The sequence below is a fragment of the Sminthopsis crassicaudata genome, chromosome 2, assembly GCF_048593235.1.
Source record: "Sminthopsis crassicaudata isolate SCR6 chromosome 2, ASM4859323v1, whole genome shotgun sequence".
NCBI classification, from domain to species: Eukaryota; Metazoa; Chordata; class Mammalia; order Dasyuromorphia; family Dasyuridae; genus Sminthopsis; species Sminthopsis crassicaudata.
In genome coordinates, this window is record NC_133618.1 from 334,382,251 (window position 1) to 334,405,092 (window position 22,842).

A 22,842-nucleotide genomic window follows, 5' to 3' on the forward strand; every position below is an offset into this window, starting at 1 on the left:
TAAACATGCAGACTTGGGAAACACAGAACACAAGCATTGGGTGGACCAAAGATCTGGGTAGGATCCAAGCATTCCTTGTACACAGCTGACTTTCCCAGGAGCATCAGAGGTCAACGTGACCCCTACATTAAGCTTTTGGATTAGATAATTCCAGCTACATAAGACTAGGTTCAAACAATATTAATAAATAAGATTTTCTGAACAATATACGTAGTAAAATAGTTCCCTACTTCAGTCCTAAAAGATCTGAAATTTATACCCCCCAATTTTTTTTCTATTTTGTTTAACAGCTTATGTTTAGCAATCTAGACTTCATGTCCATATTTCGTTTAGGATGTTGGCCATTCATCATATTATATATATCTTTATTTCATAGCTGTTTTTAGGCATTAGAGATGAAGTACTACAGAAGATACATTCGGGATAGCTATCCAGATATAAATTTCTTTGAGTATTTATGTTTCCAAGAAATTAAGTTTTTAAAAAAATATAGCCTCACTAAATTATAACTTTTATAAGCAAGATAAATGAAATACATTCATTCTTTCTTTTCTTTTTTATTTTAATAAAACTTGAAATTATAGCTATTTTTTTCATATTTGCAGGACTATCTCAAGCAGGTGCTGGACATTGATCTTCATGCACAGATCCATTTCGGCAGGGTTTTTATGAAACCAGGGTATGACATTTTTCTTGTGTCACAAAATATATATAATATATATATATATATATATATAAAATATGAATTTTGACTTACACTTTGCTGGAGACTTTTTAATTGAAAATTATGATATATGACACTTTAATAATATGTCTCTTTCCTTCTAAGATATTCACAGAACATTTAGCACAAAAATAATTACTACCTAAAATGGGTATTAATGTGCAAATAAAACCAAGCAAGTTTTCTTCCTCAGAGCTATAGGGTAACTAGGGCTTTACCTGAAGTCACTAAAACTTTAGGGCAAATCCTCCTTCACTGCAACTGAGAAACAACTGAGTTTAGATCTTAGTTAGCAAGAAAATTAGTTAAATTAAGAAACCATTATACTTGTAGTACACTACTCCACCCAGAGAAGCAGCTTCTCCTTTAGCCTTCTGGGATCTTTCTTCACTGGCAGGGGCCAAAAGTCTAAAAATCTCCTTCCCTCAATGAAGTAAACTGAATTTGTTTTAAAAAGTGGATTTGAAGGGCACTTTTAATTCTCTCTACAGAGGAAAATTTGCAATTTGTCTCAAAAAAGAAATATGTATGTTTATATGCCTCTGAACATATCTTATGAATGAATAATAGCACTAACAAATAAAGCAAAGCAACTTCTCTACATCACTTCTCACACAGCCTCCAAGGTAATCTAAATTCTCATCACCTCACATCTCCATTACTACAGTAGTTGTTAGATTTGTTATCTACAAAGCTAGTCCTATGGAAGAACTTTTTCTCCCCTTACAATTCTCATACCTATTTTCCTCTTCCTTCTTGTCCCTTTTTCCCCACTCAGCCTTTCATGCCTCCCAAGGAAAGAAAGAATAAAGTTTGTATTTTATATTTAATGTAACTATTCAAACCTTGGACTTGTCCCCATAAACAGTAACCACTTTGTTGTTCAGTTGTATCTGATTTTTTGAGATCCCCCATTTGGGGTTTTCTGAGATACCTCAGTGGTTTGCCTTTTTTTTTTCTCTAGCTCATTTTACAGATGAGGAAATTGAAGCAAATAGGATATGAAGCAAATAGCTTGTCCAAGAGGCCAGATTTGTAATTCAGGTCTTACTTGACTTCAAGCTCTGCTCTCTATCCACTGTACTACCCAGCTGCCTCCAAAATAACCAATCAGAATGGCTAATGGGTCGACTGTAGCCGAAGGACTACAACCAGTGACAAATCCCTAAGAAATGAATGTCTTATATCCAAGTTATTGAAAAGAACAGATAAAAAAATTTCTCCAAACCATCCCTTAACCCCATATCAAAAAGCCTGATATCCTATTCAAAAATGCTTGGGCCCAATCTATGGAGAAAAGGTATAAGGGTGATTTTAACCTGATTCCATATACTTCTATACTACCTTATATCTCATTTAAGTGGACATAACATGACTATTGTCTTAGGGAAATCCCTGAAAGTGTGAGAGCAAAGTAAGGAGGGAATTGAAAAGTGCTGATATTCTCATAAGTGAATAAATATACTGAAAAGCATTGAAATATTCTTCAGTCGCAGCCTAGGCTAAGTTGAGGGGTTATTTCTTCCTTTTTATCATTTACTAAACAACAGTGTTATTTTTATATTTAATACATTTGCCTATTTTCTCATTATTAACCATTGTATCTATCGACCATAAACCTTGTATTATCACCACTATCCCTATCCTCCCACACCCTCCACCAAGTACTTTTTGTGTTTCTATATACTTCTAAGCATCTGTGGAAAGAAATAGAGGATAAAGATAAGTCCATTCACTAAAAACCCTCAGTTTCAAGAAATTCTGCAGGCTTAATAGATTGAATATAATAGACAAATGGTTAATCATCCTTATAACATGTACAATTGAAACTATGAAGTTGCTCAAAGTTGTTGGGGGGTTTTATCTAGAAAATAAGTTATGTAAAAAAAGCTAAAACTAGGATTAATATGGTTAAAGAAAATACTAGAAACTAAAAACTGCCCCAGGAGCAAGTAGCATGAAAATGGCCTCATCCTAGTCCACCATCTGGTAGCTTTCTATTTCTGGTTAGCTAGTTCTAGATTCTTTTATTTCTACCCTACTCTAAATTTAGCATTTTGGTACAAAATACTGGTTATCTCAGCCTAGTTATGGTTCTGATACAAGGCAGCATGATGTAGTGAAAGAGTTCTGGCTATGTAGTCAGAGAATCTCAATTCACATTCTGAATCTGTTACTCACTATTTGTGTGCTTTGCTAGGGCTGCTAGGTGATAATGGTTCTGTCAGACCTGGAGTCAGGAAGACTCATTTTCCTGAGTTCAAATCTGACCTCAGATACTTCCTAGTTGTATGACTCTAGACAAATCATTTAATCCAGTTTGTCTCAGTTTCCTCATCTGTGTAAAACAAACTGGAAAAAGAAATGACAAACAATGTCTATATGTTTGCCAAGAAAACCCCAAATGGGATCACAAAGGGTTGGACACAATTGAACCACAAAAACTTAATAACTTTGCTTTTCCATTTCTTTCTGTGTAAAATAAAAGATTCCTTTTAAACTCTTAGAGGTAGCTAAGTGGTGCAATGGATAGAGCACTGACCCTGAAGCCAGGAGGACCTGAGTTCAATTGTGGCCGCAGTTGTTGTGTGATTCTGGGCAAGTCAGCTAACCCCAACTGCCTTGCCAAAAAAAAAAAAAAAAGTTTAAATTTAAGCTCCTACACTCTCCCTCTGTTGTTGTAGGAGCAGTGTGAGAAATACAACATTTTCTTTGTAATAATAACTTACATTAGATAGCACTTTAGTTTCCAATTCTTTATATACATTGTTTCATTTGATCCTCACAACAGTCCTTATAAATTAAGAATAAATATTATTTTCCTTTTGCAGATGATATCATTTATAGTGACTTGCCCAGAATATCACATAGCTAGTATATGGCATAGCTCATATTCAAAACCAAGTCTTTTTAAGTTCAGTGCTCTTTTGATGAAACACATGTTTAGTTATAAACAACTACCCTTGCATTCTTGGGCAGCCTAGACGTGGAAGTCAAGTTTCTCTTCTATGACTGAGACCTTATTGTTATTGTTGCTGGGAACGTGAGATTGGCAGTAGGAGCTCTCTAAAGTTCCCTCCATAGGGATCTAGGTTTGCTTTTTGTCAAATTATGACTATAGTCAAGTTGGAGTGCAGTTGAGTTGAGTAATAATGGACCTTTGAGAACAAAGTTCTTTTTGTCTTGATACATTGTCACTCAGACCAATCATAGGATGATCATAGTTTTAAGGGACCTCAGCAACTACTGAGTTCAACTTACTCATTTTACAAAGGAAGAAACTGAAGCTAAATAATTTGGAACTTAGTGACACAAGTCCAGGGCCTTATCTGCCCAGGCCCCACTCTGCCACTCATTCCTACTGAGAAGAATATTTGTTTTAGATAAATATTAATTATTTTACCTTGGCTATTCAAGTTTTTTCTTTTGGTTTTGCCAGTTTAATTAATTATGCAAAGGAAATTCCAAGTGAATTTCAATGCACTTCTTATTGACCACAAAAATGAAATGATATGTTCTCTTCCCAATGTAAAGTATGCAAACATCTTTCTTACTTTTACTGGAGAATTATTGATTAAAAATTTTCTTAACCTCTCTGCTATTTAAATTAGGTATTCTTCTTTCTTCATTCTTCATTATTCAGAGTTTTTGTGGGTTTCTGGGGCTTATCAGTCTTTAATAGTTATTCTTCTTCCCTGGAGTCATAATACTCAGTTTGTGACTTCAGTCATTTGCGTGCATGTTTGTGCTAATATGACTAGCAGAGAGAATAGACAATATGAGCTGAAAAGTACCAAGGAAATTGCTTCCTAAAGATAAACAGAAAATAATTTCCATTTAACCACAACATTTTTAAGATAAGACACTTATGTTATAATCATTCACAATACAAATATTATTTGGTAATGACATTTTTTGTGTTAAATGGATTTTGTTAAAGTGAATTGGTTGCAACCCATTTTTAGCTTTCAGATTCATAAATGATACAAAGCTGAAGCCCAGACTCTCTAAAATGAATTAGCAAGGGAGAAGAAATGATTCCTTTGTCTGTAGGAAAAAGGAGAAGGAAGTATTTGTCCCAGATCAGTTCCATCCAGTTCCTGGATCTTTGTGGGTGATGTTTTGTTTTGGTGATCCACTTGAGAATTTAGGTGGCCTCCTTAAAGACTTTGGAATGTGGAGAGAATTAAGAAGAATTTAAGCACTCTTGCTACTTGATAGCAAGACTAAAAGCAGCATTAAAATTTTTGGGAAAGTTCTTTCCACCCACCACATGCAATTATGTTGTTTCATTTTGGAATGAATGTAATGTAGACAGAAGCCTGTTCTCAGGCCCTTTATGCAGGATTATTTTTGTACAAGATTCTTTAAGCTATTTGCTCTTCTTAACGTACTGGTTCTAACAAGTTTGGATATCTCTTTCTCAAGCCCATAGCAGATTAGAAGCAGCCAAAGACTGGCCCCAGACTACAGTGAAAAGTGTCAGTAGATATCCAGACTTCAAGAAAAGAAGTAGCAAAACTATAACTCAGAAAGCACAGGGATCTGAGGTCATTTAGAGTAGAGATCACTGCAGTGACCCATGATGACCTCCAAATATTATCGAAAAGTAGAATAACTGATGTTCATAATAATAATCTTGAGCTGTCAGATTGGAAACCAGTGACCCATTTTGACACATTCTTTAAAAAAAAAAAAAAAAGAAAAGAAAAGAAAAATGATTTTCAGTATTATGTGAGTAAGAAATCAGGGGACATATAATATATCTTAGTAAGAGCCCACAGTTATATAGTGCTTTATATTTTACAAAGGGATTTCATTTTCAAATCATCCAAGCATTGAGCTAGGTCAGTAAATAAGATACAACTCATAATGTTTCTCAAGGAACTTTCCTTTAACCTGGGAAGTGCAATCCTCAATTTTAAGATATTTCGGAAAAGGGGACTCAGATTGATGCTGAAGTGAGTCATCTTAACAAGAAAGTCATACAGGTAGTTAAAAGGAGTCAAACAGCCAGCAAATATTTATCAGAGATCAGACCCCAACTATATCCATTTCTTTTCCTGTTGTGTTGTATCATTTCTTAATATATATGATACCAATTTTAGAAAGAGTTCCACTTATAGCTAAAACAAAGGGAAAAAAAAAAAAAACCATGGCAAGAATATGTGAGATAAACCTTAAATGTCCTGATTAGCTTAGGTTTATTATAATGGAATTTTACCTTCAAGACAAATGAAGAAAGAGTCTAGCATTTAAAAAAAAAATTTAAAAATTTTTAACTTAAATTAAAAATAAAATAAATTTTAAAAGTAAAAAGTAAAAAAAAAGGTTTTTGAAGATTTTTGTTAATTTAATAAAAGATGAAAAAAAAAACTCTACAGCACTGTAAAGAATTGAATCATTAGAAGAGTAGAATAAACTTTGGAATTTGTAGTTACACATTTGTACTCCAAGCAGACTAAAGGAAGGAAAATGACATACTAAAAAAAAAAAAGAAGAGCTTGGACACTTAAGAAAAATATTAACAAGAAGTGTCCTTAAATTCTTGTTAAATACTTTAGTATTCAAGGGGCTATAAGAAAGATTAATAAAGTATTTCAAATATAAGTGATCATTTATACTATACTGCTATAACCAAAGTACCTCAGAATTTACTTCAATTATACATTTTATACCTAATTTATAAAAACATCTTCATTTCTCTCTAGCCTGCCAACAACATTTGCAACCTTGGACATTGATGGAGTAAGAAAAATAATCTTTGCACTACCAGGTAAGAAAAACATAATTTCTGTGGCTCTCTGGAAAAGGGACAGAAACATTTTGTAATTTCCCACTTCAATCTTTTGAGCATATCCTAAGCCACTTAGCCTTCAGTTTGTCAGAGAGAGCTGGTGGATGATGACTATGAGTAAATCAGATGACCTCTGAGTTTCTTTATGGTTCTAAAATGCAGTGTAATTCTCGAATAATGTTATCCCACTTCTAGAACTTTGAAGAACCTGGATCCATGGATTCTGTGCAAATTCAGAGACAAAAAGGAAACTGTCCCTGCCCTTAAGGAGTTTACAATATAGCTAAGGAAGAAACGTACATATAAAATTATAGACAAAATTGAGAATGGGGAAGAAAGGCACAGAGAGCTAGAGGAATCTATCCAGAAGCTGTCACTTAAGCTGAGCCTTGAGGGAGTGAAGAAATTTAGATTCTGAAGAGTTGAAGAGGGAATGTTTTCTAGGCACGTAAAAGCACTAGGGTAGGAGACGAGTGTCACAGATGAAGAAAAGAAAGAAGGCCAATTTGTGCGGATATTAGAATACAACAATGGAGGAAAACTGGGATCCGAAAATCTAGTCTTCTGCAATCCACATGCTCATCCCAGAATGTCTCACAGATTTAGCATTTTTAATTGATTTACAGTCTCTTAGTTGACCATAGAACCAAAGATACATTAGCATGAGGGGTTACTGGCAGTGACTCTGAAATTGTCTCCCCCAAAATACCCAGCAAGAAACTGTTACTACAGCTTGAAATGTTCTCTGCTCATCCCTAATGAACCAAAAGAGGGCAGCAGCATCTCGCATCTGAAATTATAAAGACAGCAAAGGGCACTCTCCTCCAAAGCTAGCTCCTCCTCATTGCCAAACAGAATCTTTAAGTCTTTATGATTTTTTTTTAAACAATTCATTTTAAAATGGAGATAGAATCTCTGTTGATTGAAGGTTTTCTGGGCTTTTCCAGAATTTTCACTCTTCTATTTCAAGGTAAAAGGAAAAGGATAGCTATAAACATTTTTGCATATATGGGTCCTTCCAATTTTATAATCTTTTGGGCATGATTCCAGATTGCTCTCCAAAATGTTTGGATATCCACCTCCTTAACAGCTCTCACATCTATCCTCTTCACCTTTACTACTTTGGAACCACTACTTCCCTTCAATACTCAGCCCAAGTAGTAGAAAGCTAGGTTGGCTGGGGGACAAAAGAATAATCAGTTCGGATTGGGATATATTAACTTCTCCATCTCTAGTCCCTGCCCTCCTTTAATCCATCCTTCACATATTTGACAAAATAATCTTCCTAATGCACAAGTCTTGTCAGAAACCACACGCCTTCCAGATGCCTTTAAGATAAAGTAGCCTGTCATTTTAAACTATCCAAAATTTATCTCTATCCAGGCTTTCTATTTTTCACATACACTCTGAGTTCCAGCCAGACTGAGCTATTAACTACTTCTCAATCTTGACTTCCCATTTTGTACTTCCATCCATTCATGTACTATACATATCATGTGTGTATTCTTCATCTCTAACTTAAAATTCTTTCCTTAAGGCTTTACTAATATTCTAGCCTTCTTTAATCTCTTCCCACCCTTAAAAGGTTATTTTCTTCCTTCTCAAATTTTTGCAGAGTATCCTAGTTAGATTTCTTCTTTGTTTCCATCACATTCTATATTATGTGACACCTCTGGTATCTCACCAATAGACTGTAAACTCCTTGAGGCAGGGTCTAGGCTGTTTTCCATTTGTATATCTCAGGTGCTCAACACAGTGTCTTTCACACTGTAAGCACTTAATTAATGTTTGTTGAACTGAGTTTTAGGTATGGGTAGATAGTGGGGAGATGTCCAGCAATGAGTTGTAGAGCCTTAAAGGTTTCAGTTTCTTTTCTTTAAAGAGCCTTATGAAGAAAAACTTAAAAACAAAAACAAAAACCACAGATCTTACTCCTACCATTATAACTGCTTGTGTTAAAGTATGGGAAAATATCAGAATCATAAAATCAAATTATTTCTGATCTTGAAGGAATCTTAGAAACTATCTAGTCCAAACTATGTAGAAACTGAGGCACAGAGAGGTCAAGTAATTTAACCATGATCACATAGCTAGTTAAAAACAAAGTAAAGACTCCAATGATATTCTTTTGACTTTCAGTCCACTGTACTATACTGGCTTCCTTCTGAGAGGAAATTCTTCTTAAATAATTACATTTTCTTTCCTCAGTTCCTCTTTCTAATTTTAAAATCATTTGGTAGTATTATAGACTCCCTTATCTGTCTGTAGCATAAAGAATATGTAATCAAGGAAATGCATGGAGGGAAGCTAGGTGATACAGTGGACAGAGCACCAGTCCTGAAGACAGGAGAACCCGAGTTCAAATCTGGCCTCAGACACTTAACACTGCCTATCTGTGTGACCCTGGGCAAGTTACTTATTCCCAGTTGCCTTAGCCAAAAAAAAAAAAAAAAAAAAAAAAAGGAAATGCACAATTAAAAAATGTCATAGACTGATCTTGTGGTTAAGAGTAAGAGCTAACAGAAAGATAAATTGAATCATTGATTGGTACCTACAAAATATATAAAGTGTCAAAGGAAAGCATGCAACATGTTAGGTTGGATCCACCATGGAAAAAGCAGAAATGTGACATAGTCTGCATCCATGAAGGAATTTTTCCATGAGTGAAGTCATGACAGCAAAGTATTGAAGAAATTGTATGAGCATTCAGAACAACTGGAGTTGCTATATAATCCCTAGCATTTTATATAATCACTTTTATTTTAGATCCTTTTTTCAATTTGAGGTGCTTCTGATGTAGGAATGGCTATAGATCAATCAATTTTAGGTCACTACAGTTAAACTTCAGCACTTTACAGTTTTCAAAGCTCTTACCTCAAAATAGCTCCAGGAGGAGGTTTTTGTATACCAAAAAAAAATGAAAATCTAGTAGTAAGGACATTAATTAGGAAACATTTCTTTGTTTATACTATGACTAATTGGTTTTATTTTTCAGGAAATCCTGTGTCAGCTGTGGTCACCTGCAATCTCTTTGTTGTCCCAGCACTAAGGAAGATGCAGGGAATCCTAGATCCTCGACCAACAATTATCAAAGCCAGGGTAATGTTTTCTAATTGTAGCAAACAAACAGACAAACAAAAAACCCCTAAACTCTAAAAACCCATTTTTTTTTTTTTAGTTGTCTAAAACTACTTGGAGTGTTAAGTTTTTACAAACAAGGGAAGAAAATGTAAATTTGGAAAAAGCCAGTCTCTTCTGCTCTCCTTCCACATTCTCTACTGAAGTCATCCTTGTCTCCAGGGGAGAATAATTGTCATATAATTGAAAGCCAACAAAGAACCTCTAAGAACTAAAAATTAAGAATGGATGTTAAGGGAGCTATTACACTGCCAAGAAAAAGTCCAGGGCATGGTAGGCACTACCCTGATCACAAACTGGCAAAGGATTTGAATCAAACCTTTTTCCTTGGTATAAAAGCCTAGTATTGCAACTATATTTACATAGAGATGTGCCCTCCCACTAGACTTAACCCAGTGATTCTGTTTTGGTTAAAGTATTCTGCAAGATACTGAGGATACAGAAATAAGTAAGTCATAGTCCCTGCTGTCAATGAGCTATCACTCAACAGATAAGAAAAGATATATAAGAAAAATACTGATGACAAATAAGGAAAGATGCCTATAAAGGATTTTAAAGAATGAACACTAATATAGGGAAATAACACTAAAGTTATTTGGAATAAGTTTAATCTTTCCTTTCCTTCATCTGCCAAAGGAATGAGAACAAAATTTGATTATGTTCCTACATTTTTCTTACTCTGTAATGAAAATCTTTTTTTAAATGGACAAACTACAAGACCAAAGACAGATATGGCAACAAAATGTTGAATTTGGAAAAAAAACTTAAAGGGTATGCAACCCATGCCTAAGAAGGAGTGCTCTCTAAAATATTCCTGAACAATGGTTATCCAACTTATGCTAAAGAAATCCTTCCTTAATGCACATATTAACTGTATATGTTCTATTGCATTTTTACTTTTTAAAAATATTTTCAAATTACAATTTAATCTGATTTGGCTGCACTTGGGAGAGTGTTTGACATCTCTGTATGGCATTCACAGAAAAGTTTGCCTATTCCCTTCTCATAACAATGATGACTTTAATACATGTATAGATTATGCTCAAAAACATGTTACATAGAGGGGGAAGTAGGCATATAATACTGAAATTATTGGCATTCTTTCTGCTACTTTTTTTCTTGGTGATAAAATTTTTCCCATATCTACCTCCAGTATAGCCAAATATTTTATTAACATCTGAACTTTATATAATATGAAGGAAAAGAAATAATTGCTTGGGGTTCCTTAAAACATTTTATCTAGGACTAATAGTGCAAAATTTAAGAATTTTTAGACTTTAGAAAAAGTATAAGTGGCTCTTTTCAACAATGAGATGATTCAGGTCAGTTCTAAAGATCTTGTGATGAAGAGAGTCATCTACATCCAGAGAGAAGACTATGGGAACTGAGAGTGGATCTCAACATAGCATTCTCACTCTTTGTTGTTTGCTTGCATTTTATTTTCTTTCTCATTTTTTCCCTTTTTGATTTGATTCTTTTTGTGCAGCAATATAATTATATAAATATGTATGCGTATATTGGATTTAACATATTTTTACTATGTTTAACATATACTGGATTACTTGTTATCTAGGGGAGAGGATGGGGGGAAGAAGGAGGAAAATTGGAACACAAGATTTTGCAAGGATTAATGTTGAAAATTATCTATGCATACCTTTTGAAAATTAAAAAGCTTTAATTTTAAAAAAATAAAATTAAACATAAAAAAGAAATATTATAAGACTGAAAAATGAAGGGTAGAATAGTGTGTAGAAAGGGCTTTTTCTTCTTTAAGTCAGCTGCTTAACTTTTACTATGTCAATACATTTCCACATTTGGAGTGAAAGTCCAACAAGGAGTTCAGGGTAGTTATTTTAGACTTTTTTTTGTTGTTGTTGTTAACTATATAGCCTTTCCCGCCCTTAGTTTGAGATCAATTACTAAAAATAAACAAATAAAATTCAACAAAAAGCAGAAAAATACTCTGACTGACTAGAGCATATTAACCAAGCAACTTATTTACTATTTAAACATCATACTAAATTTAGGAAACAAGAAAATTCTGTTACTGACAAGAGAATACTAATCAGAATTTTCTGGCACTAGAAAAGCTTCAGGAATCCTTTTGTGCTTTACTTACATCAATACCTACAATTTCTCTTTTTTTGAGATTGACATTTGTAGCTACATTCCATTAGGCAAAACTGGCTGGATGGGCTCCTTAAATCACTCTGATGTTCTATACATTGTTTCTAATTTCCTGTCAGTTAATAGGAATGCAAAACTTGGTCCAAGAATCCATCAAATTCCTATCTCCCACAGAGCCATATCACTCTGTCTGCCAGCAAAGCCTCATCAACTTGGACATTTACCTCTTAAACACCATCCCTAACTTATTTTAACAAGCACTTTTAACCACCACAATCACCCCAGTCTTTTCACTGACACATAATCACATCCTCAGTATCCAGTCATTTCATTTTGCTTTAAAAAGTGTAAATTTTACAATCTCAGCTTTCTAAGTGAACAGGGAGGCAAGTCATTAACAAAAGGCAAAGGAATGAGGCCTTAATTTGAGGTCTGGCCTTTCTCTGCCGCTTCTGGCCCTCCCTGATGCCTCTGTGCGAAGGCCCTGGTCTCCACCTCAGCCGCAGAGACCTTTGAAGCTGCACATTGTTTTCAAAGGCTGGACCAGGTTTCATTGGAAGATCAGCCATTTGGTGCTACAGTATTTTACAGGATGCCCACATGGAGCCTTCACTTTGCCTCTTTGTTTCTCTGATTGATCATGGTTAGAACTGAAGAAGCATTTTCCTCCTTCTCCAAGGATCTTACATTCATTCTTTAAAGAATGACACCTTTTTAATTATACAAGATATAATGTAGGGATAGGTACTGGACAGTGATAATTTTATTAATATAGAATTTCCAGATGAGGGTATGTCTTCTATCAATGCTTGTCAGCAACCTTTTTGCAATTTTAATCCTGGAGAGTTGCTTGGATCAGAGGATCAGAGGATGGTACAGCATCTTGTGCAAGGTCCCATAGCCGAGAATCAGAGGTGAGACCCGAATGCTGAACTCTGGGGCCACCTTTGTAGCCCCTGTGGCTGGAGGCCAGGCTCTATGGGTACAGAATAAAAACAAGTAAGAAGAGAACAAAAAGGCCTCTAGGAGAAGTTGATGCTTTAGTTGAGCTTTGAAGGAAACTAGGGCTTTTGTGAGGCAAAGGTGAGGAGGGAGTGTGTTCTCCTCAGGGTCCGCCTGTGCAAGGCGTATAGTCTGGCAGTCCATGAAGTAAAGATGTGTGTAGCAATCCTAGAAAGGTAAGTTTTCATGCAGAAAGGAATCAGGATTGCCACTCCTTATGAGAATCTCTTTCCTTATTATTCTTCCAGAGTACACAGAGCTCTGTACATTGTAAACACTGAACAAATACTTTGTGACTGATACAAGCATGAAGGCATATATAATCTGAATTTACATACAAACTCATAATTTTTTGAGTTCTTCTATAAATTTTCTTTCACATTATTCTTTGGAAAAGAAGCTTTTTTTTTTACTAAAGTGTTCTCCTCTGAAGATTAACCCCAGTCTTCCCTGTTCCCATAATATATTTCAATGATGGAGTTCTTTCTTCTTTGTCGATTCATTTTTTTTTTTAAATAAGAAGTATTAGTGTAAGTGCCTATAATTGTGGAGTGAGGAGATGGTGCCTCAAACTTTTCTTCAGCTCTCCTCCCTGACCTGGAACCCAAACCAAGAATTCCGCCATCCTGCAAGTACCCACAGCCAGCAGTGCCCCTACCCCATTGTCTCTGCATTCATTGTGTGCTAGTTCCTTCTCTCCCAGAACCTGGTATTCCCCAATCAGCCAGGGTTCACCTAGTCTTCCTGGACTCAAACAACTCCACAAACAGTCCAGGGGGTAAAAGTCTCTGTGGTTCCTGTTGAGGCTCTAGTCACATCCAGGTAGCCCCCAGAGCTCCCCATTTGATGTTTCTCTGGAGCTAGCTTGGAGATGTTTGCAATTCAAATGGGTTAATCTCCAATCTGTGGTCTTTTTTCAGCTCTGGGTTGAATCTGGAGTTCCCCTGTGCTGCCCCCAAGTCTTCTTGATTTTTCCCCAATCTATGTTCACCCTGAGGCACAAATTCATTCTGTTTATGGGGGAAACCTGGAGAGCTTGAAATTTACCAACCTATTCTGCCATCTTCCCAGATGCAGTGGACTGATTTTATATTTGCTTATTTGTGTATATGTTCTCTTTCCCTGGAGCAATTAAGCTCCTTTAAAGGGATGCTTTCCTTTTGTCGTTGTTTCCTGGATCTGTTTTTGGCACTTAATAATAGTTTGTTAATGGGGTGATGTAGGTTAGTTTCTGGACTCTGGCAAACAGCATTTTAGAGTATCCTTATCTTCTCAGCCCAAAAATCTCACGAACCAGTTTGGGTATAGACTTAGAACAAATCCCTGTCCATGAGACTGTGTAGGACAGGTGCTAGACCCTCTTTCCCAATTTAACTAATGAGAATTAATTCAGGTACAAAGAGAAAGCATTTATTTAATTTCTGCAGGGAGAGGTCCAGACACACACATGTGAGCCAATACAGTTCCCACCATGTGCTAGGAGAAACCTGACCAGCTTCCGGCTTACCAGAGATTTAAAAAGTAAACGACCCAAGCCTTTTCATTGGATAGACTAAAAGGACATAACCATCCTTGACCAATGTTGTCTGCTTCCTGTGGGTCTGACATTTAGAGACCCTGTGACTCCCTGCAACCCAGGGTTTAAGACCTGGGAATAGGGATCATGTGACTTAGTCTCAAATTGAGAAAACTTCATCCAATCAGTCCCATTCAAGACCAAGACTGGTTAGTTTTCATATTCAACTGAACTCTTACCTAGAGATTGAAGAAAGCAATTACCATCTGGCCTTGGGTGAAGCTATCTGGAAGTAAAAGAATGATCCCATAAACACTTCCTGGCAGGAGATGACTGATACCTACTTTTTGAAAGTGGCTAAGTAGTTTTTTGATCCCTTGGATTTGTTATAAATATTTTTTCCTAAAAAAGGCACAATATATTTTTGCCTTCATAATTAACATTCAGATTTCCTGAAAACTATATGGCTAATAAGAAAAGTATCATATAATCATGATATTGTTATTATGATTGAGTCTTTATTTTTAACTTTGTAGAAGATGACTTTGTTTTCTCTGACTGTCAACTCAGGCTTTAAAACAAAGGTTGAAGAGAACACCTTAGAAATTTTCTGCCCTACTGTCATTGTACATAAGAAAATTGAAGCATATAAAATTTTAAGTAATTTGTTCCAGTTCAAATAGCATGTGGCAGACCTGGTAATGAAGCAGGTTGTGGTCCCTTTAAGAAACTGTATTTCCTATTGATCTGTGATTCCTTTCAGATTCCCATGGCCCTCCTGGCTGATGCATTATCAATCCAAGATGCCAGGGTCTTTGATTCACAAATCCTGGTCAAAAGCATCCCTTTGAATTTCAATAGGAGATCTGGACTTGTCCCAGCCCCCATCAGGACCTGAGCCAACTTGGACTCTCCTAGCCCCCATTATGATGATCTGCTCTGGTTTCCCAACCCCCACCAAGCCAAGCAATACAATATAATGAGCTTCCATCAACTAAGGTCTTTGCAGGTGGACCTTGGCAGTTCCCTTTACTACCAGGTCTTTCTGCCCACTGAAAACTGCATTCTCAGTGCAAAATTCCATTTTCCATAGATCTGTCCACTGGAATATTCTTTTCCAGTGCCATCTTCTCTTTATCCTTACATATTTCCTTAACCAGACTTTAACCTTATTTCCAATCCCCATAATAAACCTCTTTTATCAATCTAAGTTTTCGGTCTGTAAATTCCTTTACAGAGAACTTCTTGTGCCACCAGAAGGGGGTTCCCCAAAACTCCCTACCCTTGTGCCAAATCCCAAAGGGATGCAGGGGAACCAAATCTACCCTGAACCCCAAACCTGCCACTAGACCTCATTTAATTCCCTGATCACCAAAAACCCTAATTTCATTCAGGTTCCCCAAATCTAAACCTCATCAGTAACAGAAACATTTCCTAACTCCCAGACTATTGTGGAGAATACAAAAAGAAATCAAAGCTCTCTACACTAAGGGAAATATCAATATGATTATGACATGAAACAGCTTGATTATATTAAGCTCATATGATATTAGATAAGACAAGTTCTAAATCAATACATATGAAAAAATAGTATAAACTGAGTTTACTATGGTATATGATCAGCAAAGAGTAAGGGAGTAATCAAATGGATGCGATTTAGTCAGAAAAAATTTCTTGAGGGAAATAAATTTCAAGCCATGTCCTGAAAGAGATAAAGAACTTAGGGGAAAAATAGGGAGGAATGCTTTAAAAGCATAGTACAAATGAGCACAGGCTAGATCTGTTGTTAAAGTAATCAGATTTCCATTTTTTCAAGATTTTATATAATTATGATTTCTTCTGGAGGTAATAGACTTAAGACTACTTAAAAGGTAAAAGCTTGAGGGAAATATTAGTTTCCACATACCTGAGCAAACCTTATTTATTCTGACATTGAACTAAACCTTCAATGAGTATGATGTATAATTGTGTGTTATTCATCTTAGAGAATACTCTTTAGGCACCTACTTATCTTGTTTTTTGTACCTGTTCTTTCTTTAGCATATCAGATTTATCACTGAGGAGGAATTAAAAGTCAAACATAAAAGGAGTAGAACTTAAATCTGATTGGTTCAAAGTCTAATTAGTCAGTCAATGATATATGATGTGGGTGTATTGTTTTTGCTATGTTGGTAACCAAAGGATTTCTTTGTCCTTTTTCATTCCATGAAAAGGAGTCATCCAGAAGAATTTTTTTATAATGTTCTGGTTAATCCAGATTGTTATAACTCGTAAGAAAAATTATCTTCCTCAGCTATAATAATGAATCTTACTTTAGATGAATGTGTAATATATGGATATCTATATCAATATGTAAATATATGTTTGGATAGATAGACATAGATATATTTCTTGGTGTCAGAGTACCAATGAGAAACTCTAAAGAGAAAATGTACTGTCTTCATGCTGGGGTTTGTTTGTTTGTTCTCCTGTTCATATACATTTAAATTCTTGAAAAGAATTTTTTTATATGCTACTTTACAAACTGCTTTGATTCTAACTTATTTATGCTATATGTTAACACAATCACTATCATTCAGGAAGTCTTTCTCTCACATTAGGCATAAAGGCTTCTTGACCTTCTTTCATCCCCCAAAGGCCCAACCTGCCATTAGTAGAAATAGTGATAGTGAAAGGTGCATTGGACCCTTAGTTATTGGTCCTGCCAGTCATAATCAATGAGAGAAAAATAACAAATTTCTTTTTTCCTTTACCCTTTGTTTCTACAGTTATCATGTGATGTGAAATTGGATCCTCGCCCAGAATACCATAGGTGTATCCTGACTTGGCATCACCAAGAACCGCTGCCTTGGGCTCAGAGTACAGGTTAGTCATATCTGTGTTCAAGAACACTTTATGTACCTGTTCTATGTGCATGATTACTTACCACTTTATATTGACTTGACTATTCAGATTATTGGAAATTTTCCTTTTAAAAATTCAAATAAGTTAAATTATTTCTGCAGATCGGACATTCTGACATTATAACAGGCAAAAGTAAAAAATTAAAACATAGATTCTTTTATTTTATTTAGCTAGGATTTACAGATAATGAATTGAATTGTGAAAGTGGAATAGCAGAACACTTGTGCAGCAGCTTCACTCTATCCCATCATGTTAAAATGAGTGTCTCCTCCAGTTATTCTATTCTAAGTATTCCAGTCTAAAATGTTGATACCAAGGAGTAATATTTCAAGGTCCTATGAAGATGTGTGATAGGATTATTTCCTGTTCCTCCGGACAACTCTACGATAGCTAGTTTTTCTGCTTAGATAAAAATTTGATTAAATACATCCTCAACTGTTATTATAAATACAAGTGTATTTACATAAATGCCTTTGAAACAAAATCTGAAAAAAAAAATCTTAAAGCAACTGTAAAGACTGGAAATGGAAATATACATGTCATATAACTAAAGCCACTTCTGATTTCTAAATCCATGTGGCAATTTTCTGTTACCTCCATTTGTTTCTTCCATTTCAACTTCCTGACTCCAAAATTCTTAGCTATCTCTACTCTTCTAACTCTGTCTCTAATCTAGGTGCAAAGACTACATATGTCAGGGAGGTAATTATTCTATTGCAATACAAACTCAGAGTCTGAAATTATTTTTACAAATTCCCCATTTTCTGTCATATCAAATGGGTAGCCTGAGTGTGGTATTTTATGAAATGAGAAAATATAGCCTATTGAAGCTATAAAAGTTACCTTATTGGATTTGATTTTTTGTACTTTCAAGAAAAATAATTCCCAACAGTAACAAAAGCAAAAGATGAGCACCTAAAGTAAAATTCAGCTATAAAAACACAAGTTTGACCATGTCGCTCTCCTGCTTAAGAAACTTCATTGAGTCTCCTATCATTTTAGGATCAAATGCAGACTCTTCTGTCATTTAAAGTCCTTCCTAATATATTCTAAACTATCTTTACAGTCTTTTCCTATGTAAATCATACGCCTACACTTGCTTTGAACGTCAGCCAAACTGATTTCCTTGTTTTCCCTCACACAACATCATTTTTTATTACTGTGTCTTTGCCCAGGCTGCCCTCCATGCAAAGTGTTGGGGGGAAAAAAAAACATGTTTGGATAAGCAGATATGAGGCTACTTGAAGAGGGTAGGCAGCATTAGCATGATGAGAGAAGGCTTCTTAGGGATCACCTGAGTTGAGCTTGAAAAGAAAAAGAAGGGTTTTGAAATATAGAGATGAGGAGGGTTTAAATTCTCAACTTGTAGGAAAGCTAGCTTATTCGTGTGTAGGAAATGGAATATTAGGCTCAGGGAGCAGCAATTACACCTATTTGCCTAGAAAATAGGTTGTGTGAAGGAAGAAGTAATATAAAGGTAGTAGGATAGTTTGAAATGACTGTGAAGTATGTTTAAATCTTGCCAAGTTGAGGAGTTTGCATTTTAATTTAGAAGTAATAGGGAGAACTTATATAAACAGAGTGAAGTGAGAAGAACCAGAACATTGCACACAGTATCAGCAATATTATACGGTGATCAACTGTGAATGATTTAGCTATTATATCAACAATATAATGATCCAAAACAATTCTAAAGAACTTATGATAGATGCAATAGAGAGACAAAAAATTTTGTTCAGGGAATGACAGAAGACATATGCCTGAAGAAGAAAAAACTAAAACAGGGTAGTAGAGTGAGGTGAATAATAGCCTGAATTAGGACAGCAGTGGTTCAGGTAGAGTAACAAGTAAGTGAGAGATGGAGAGAACATCCACCACACTTGACAACTTATTGGTTGTCGGGGTGAGAGTAAGGTGAGGGAGAGGGAAGGGTCCAGAATGCCACTAAGGTCATATGCCTCCTCTGAAGAAGACAGACACGGAGGGGGGTAAAGTCATCAGTTGCATTATGGATGTGTTGAGTTAGAGGTGTTGACAACATGGAAAAGTGGAGATGTCCAACAGAGTTGGCTACTTAAGAGAAAGATTGGGGAGGATTTGTAGATCTGAGAGTTATCTATGATCAGTGAGATCAGAATGGAGAGAGTGTAGCATAAGAAGGCAAGAAAGCCTAAAACAGAGACGTGGGGGACACTCACACTTAAGAGATAGGAGATAGAGGATGATGAACAAAGAAGACTAAAAAGAAAATATCACACAAGTAAGAAAATCAGAAGAAACCAAAGTAATGGAAGCTAAGGAAGGAGAGAATGTGGGTGGTCATCAGCATCAGCATTCAGTCATGAAGGACAAAATCTAAGAAAAGGCTACCAGACTTCTCTGTTAACATCTTTGAAAACCTTTAAGAAAGCTATTGTAGTAGAGTAGGATGTTCAGAGGAAATTGGACTTAGGGAGGAAGATATTCAGCTCTCTTTTGGACTTGGCTGGTATACTGATTTGAAATCATCTTTGTAGAAAAGATAATTGAACATCTAGTAGTTGTTCAGATCAAGGAAGTACATTCGCAAAAAAGATCAGAAGTGAATGGATAATAAGGTGAAATCAGTGGTTATAGATGACTTTCAGTCCCCAAGTCTTGTTAGCAATGAAAGAGAGCACAGAGAACAAGAGGACAGCACCTTGAGTGAGGATCAGGTGTTAGTGAAGGGAAAGGAAGAGACCTGCTCTTTGTGAAGTGAAAGAGTCCTTAGATTGGGAGATACTGAGGCTGAAAGTGAGAGAAATGATGATCAAAAGTGCAAGCTCCCAGAGGAGAAAGAATCAAGGTACATAAGTGGAGTGGTGAGCCTAGACAAAGCATGGAAAAAAGGAGTGGTCAAATGAAGATATTTAAGGTATAGAATAGGAGAAATGAATAAGCTATGTTTAAATGGCTTTCGTTTTCTCAGGCAATTAGGAGGCAAAGTCTTCTGAGAGAGAGATATGTTGGATTTGTGGAGAGAGCAACTCCAGAGAGCTTGTCAGATAGAGAGTCAATCAGGGAAGTATAAAGAGGGCAGAGAAGGTCACATGAATTTATAATATACCCATTGGTCACAGTTGAATGGCTTCCTTCAGTAGCTTTCAGCAGCTTGGAACTAAGAGGAGAAGAAGCAGATGGTGGGATTGACTCACAGATTAGAATTCGCAGCAATGATTAGTGGTAAGCCAATGGTCAAAGGATTCAATAGTGTAGATGATGTATAATTGAATTGATCAACTTAAAGTTCAAGAATATGAAGGCAAAAAAGTGATATCAATGACATAGAAGTTATAGAAGGTAAAAAGTTACATGGAAGTGATCAAGATATCTGTGATATCACAGTTCCTAAATATGAGAGCAGAAGTTAGGATGGAGAAGAGAATTACAAGCCAGCTACTGAATGGGCTCCTTAAGAAAAGTAAAAGAATGACCTAGAGCCTATTAGATTACATTCAAAAGAATCTGGACCAAATAATATAGATGGATGAAGTGAACCTTAAAGGCAGAAAAGTTTTAGATTTAATGGCAGCACTCCAGAAGAAGCAGAGGAGCCTTCTTTCTGGCCCAGTTGTATTATTGTTGTTGCTGTTGGTGCTATTGGAGAGAGTGACAAGAAATATCTTTTGAAGAAACCCATTTTTTTTTATAAGCACCAGGAAAATGAATGGTTATGAGATGAAGGGGAGTTGTTTAATAAAAAAAAATCTAGAGGTCCAGAAGGCAGAAGAGCAAAAGAACTAAGACAGGGGCAAGGCCAATCTGGATAGGGATGATGGTTCTGGGAGAAGTATCAGGAGTAACATTTTGCATCAAGCAGTGGTTCCTCTGCATTACAGAAATTTAGGGAAGCATTAGGATGGAACAAGATAAGAAATAGTGAATCAGAACCCCTTCTCTGAGGTGAATTTTATTATGACCTACAAGGAGAAAGAATATGAGGTACAGAGAGGAAGAAAGTTGGAAAGAAAAGATTTTGAAACAGGAAATTGAAACTAACTAGCTTTGTGTCTTTAGCAAAGCACAATGAAAATAGTCTCAAAGTCATATGAGACCAGAGTTTGAATAGTACACACCTTTGATTAAGTATGTAACCATAGGCAAGTCACATAAATTCCCTGAGCTTCAATTTCCTCAGCTGTAAATTTTGCCTTACAGGCTCACTATTGTGGGGATCAAATGAGATAATATACAAATAAGATAAATACTTTCAGTAGGTATTCTGCTAACAGAACTCTCTCTCGCAGGGAATCAGATGAGTAGTCGTCTGATGAGTATGCGCAGTGCCAATGGATTGTTGATGCTACCTCCAAAAACTGAGCAGTACGTGGAACTTCACAAGGGCGAAGTGGTGGATGTCATGGTCATTGGAAGGCTATGATGATCACCAGCGCAAGCAAAGCTTTGATGCATGTCTACATATCATTGACTGTATCCTGTAATATGCAATGGCACAGCTAGTTTTTTCTGATTTGGATAAAAGTTGATCAGTATAGTCAACATCTTGATCTATATTTCAAATGAATTTAAATAAATATCTTTTAAAAAAAACACCTAAAAATAAAATCTTAACAAAGAAATTTCTTCTGATTATATCAAAGCAACTTTTTCCTTTCTTGCAATTGCTTTGTGTGTTCAATGCTAGGTCTAATAGCGGTAGCTTTTAGTAGACAGCAGTAGGTGCCTGCAGAACTTGTGTTTTTTTCATCTTTAAAATACAACTACTTATGCTCTTTAAACAAGGCTGTCTGCTTATTTATACTAGCTTAGGAAATACTTGGATTTCCCTTCTTAGTATGCTTCATAACCACTTCACAGAGAGCTTTGGCTTGTTATTTCTCTTGTATCTCGTGTTTATGTGCACAGTGCCAAAAGAAGACTGTGTGGGAATCTTGCTCTGCCTTGGGGTGCACCACCCCCTTTGCAGCAGTGTCTGGGGGGGATTTTTTATCCCAGCAGCCACCTGGCACAGTCCTCTTGGGCAATAACTGGATACCTTTTATTTGAACAACAGAAAAAAATTGCTTCCTTAAGTGCTGACAGCCTTTTTAACCAATACATTTAAAAATGTACAGAACTAAAAAAATATAAAGAATCAAAGACTGATCTTGTACAGATATTAGTGTTACCAGCATTCATGTGGAAATTAAATGAGCAGAGAAATAAGAAATCTAATGTTGAACAATTCTGTACCATAACATTTTCTGTAATGATATTAAAACTTAATGAATAAAAAAATCCTTGATCATTATTTAAAATTTCATTGTATGAAGTCTCATTATTTGAAAAGAAAAGGCTGTCTTACCTCTGAGATGGAGTACAGTAAGACTAAAAGAAAGGAAGAAGATATCCTGGCAAGGTAAGTTGGACTAAGAGGGAACTTTCACTTCATAAATGTTCAAGTCTTTTGATAACTGGACTTTGTGCACTTTGGAAAAGAAGACTTAGTTGGCCAGAAAGGAAGGAAGAGTAAGTTTTGCTAAAGTACTGTTTCCTGGCCAAAAATGAGTAATTGGATCCTCGTTTAAGAAAACTGCAATATCTGGCAAAGGCAGGAAACTGGAAAGAAATATGATTCATTAGCTTGGAAGAGAATGATAAAACAAACATACT

General features: G+C 35.8%; 1 protein-coding gene across 13 annotated transcripts in view; it reads left to right on the forward strand.

Moving 5' to 3' along the window:
* Positions 1–22,487, forward strand: part of GPHN (gephyrin) — a 762,070-nt gene extending 739,583 nt beyond the window's left edge. For all 13 annotated transcript variants that reach the window (XM_074290409.1, XM_074290412.1, XM_074290421.1 and 10 more), the window contains 5 exons: positions 606–679; positions 6,436–6,500; positions 9,517–9,620; positions 17,073–17,169; positions 21,477–22,487. In XM_074290409.1, the coding sequence (XP_074146510.1) occupies positions 606–679; positions 6,436–6,500; positions 9,517–9,620; positions 17,073–17,169; positions 21,477–21,610 (474 nt within the window). In that variant the 3' untranslated portion in view covers positions 21,611–22,487. The remainder of the gene's footprint in view (positions 1–605; positions 680–6,435; positions 6,501–9,516; positions 9,621–17,072; positions 17,170–21,476) is intronic.
* Positions 22,488–22,842: the final 355 nt, after the last annotated feature.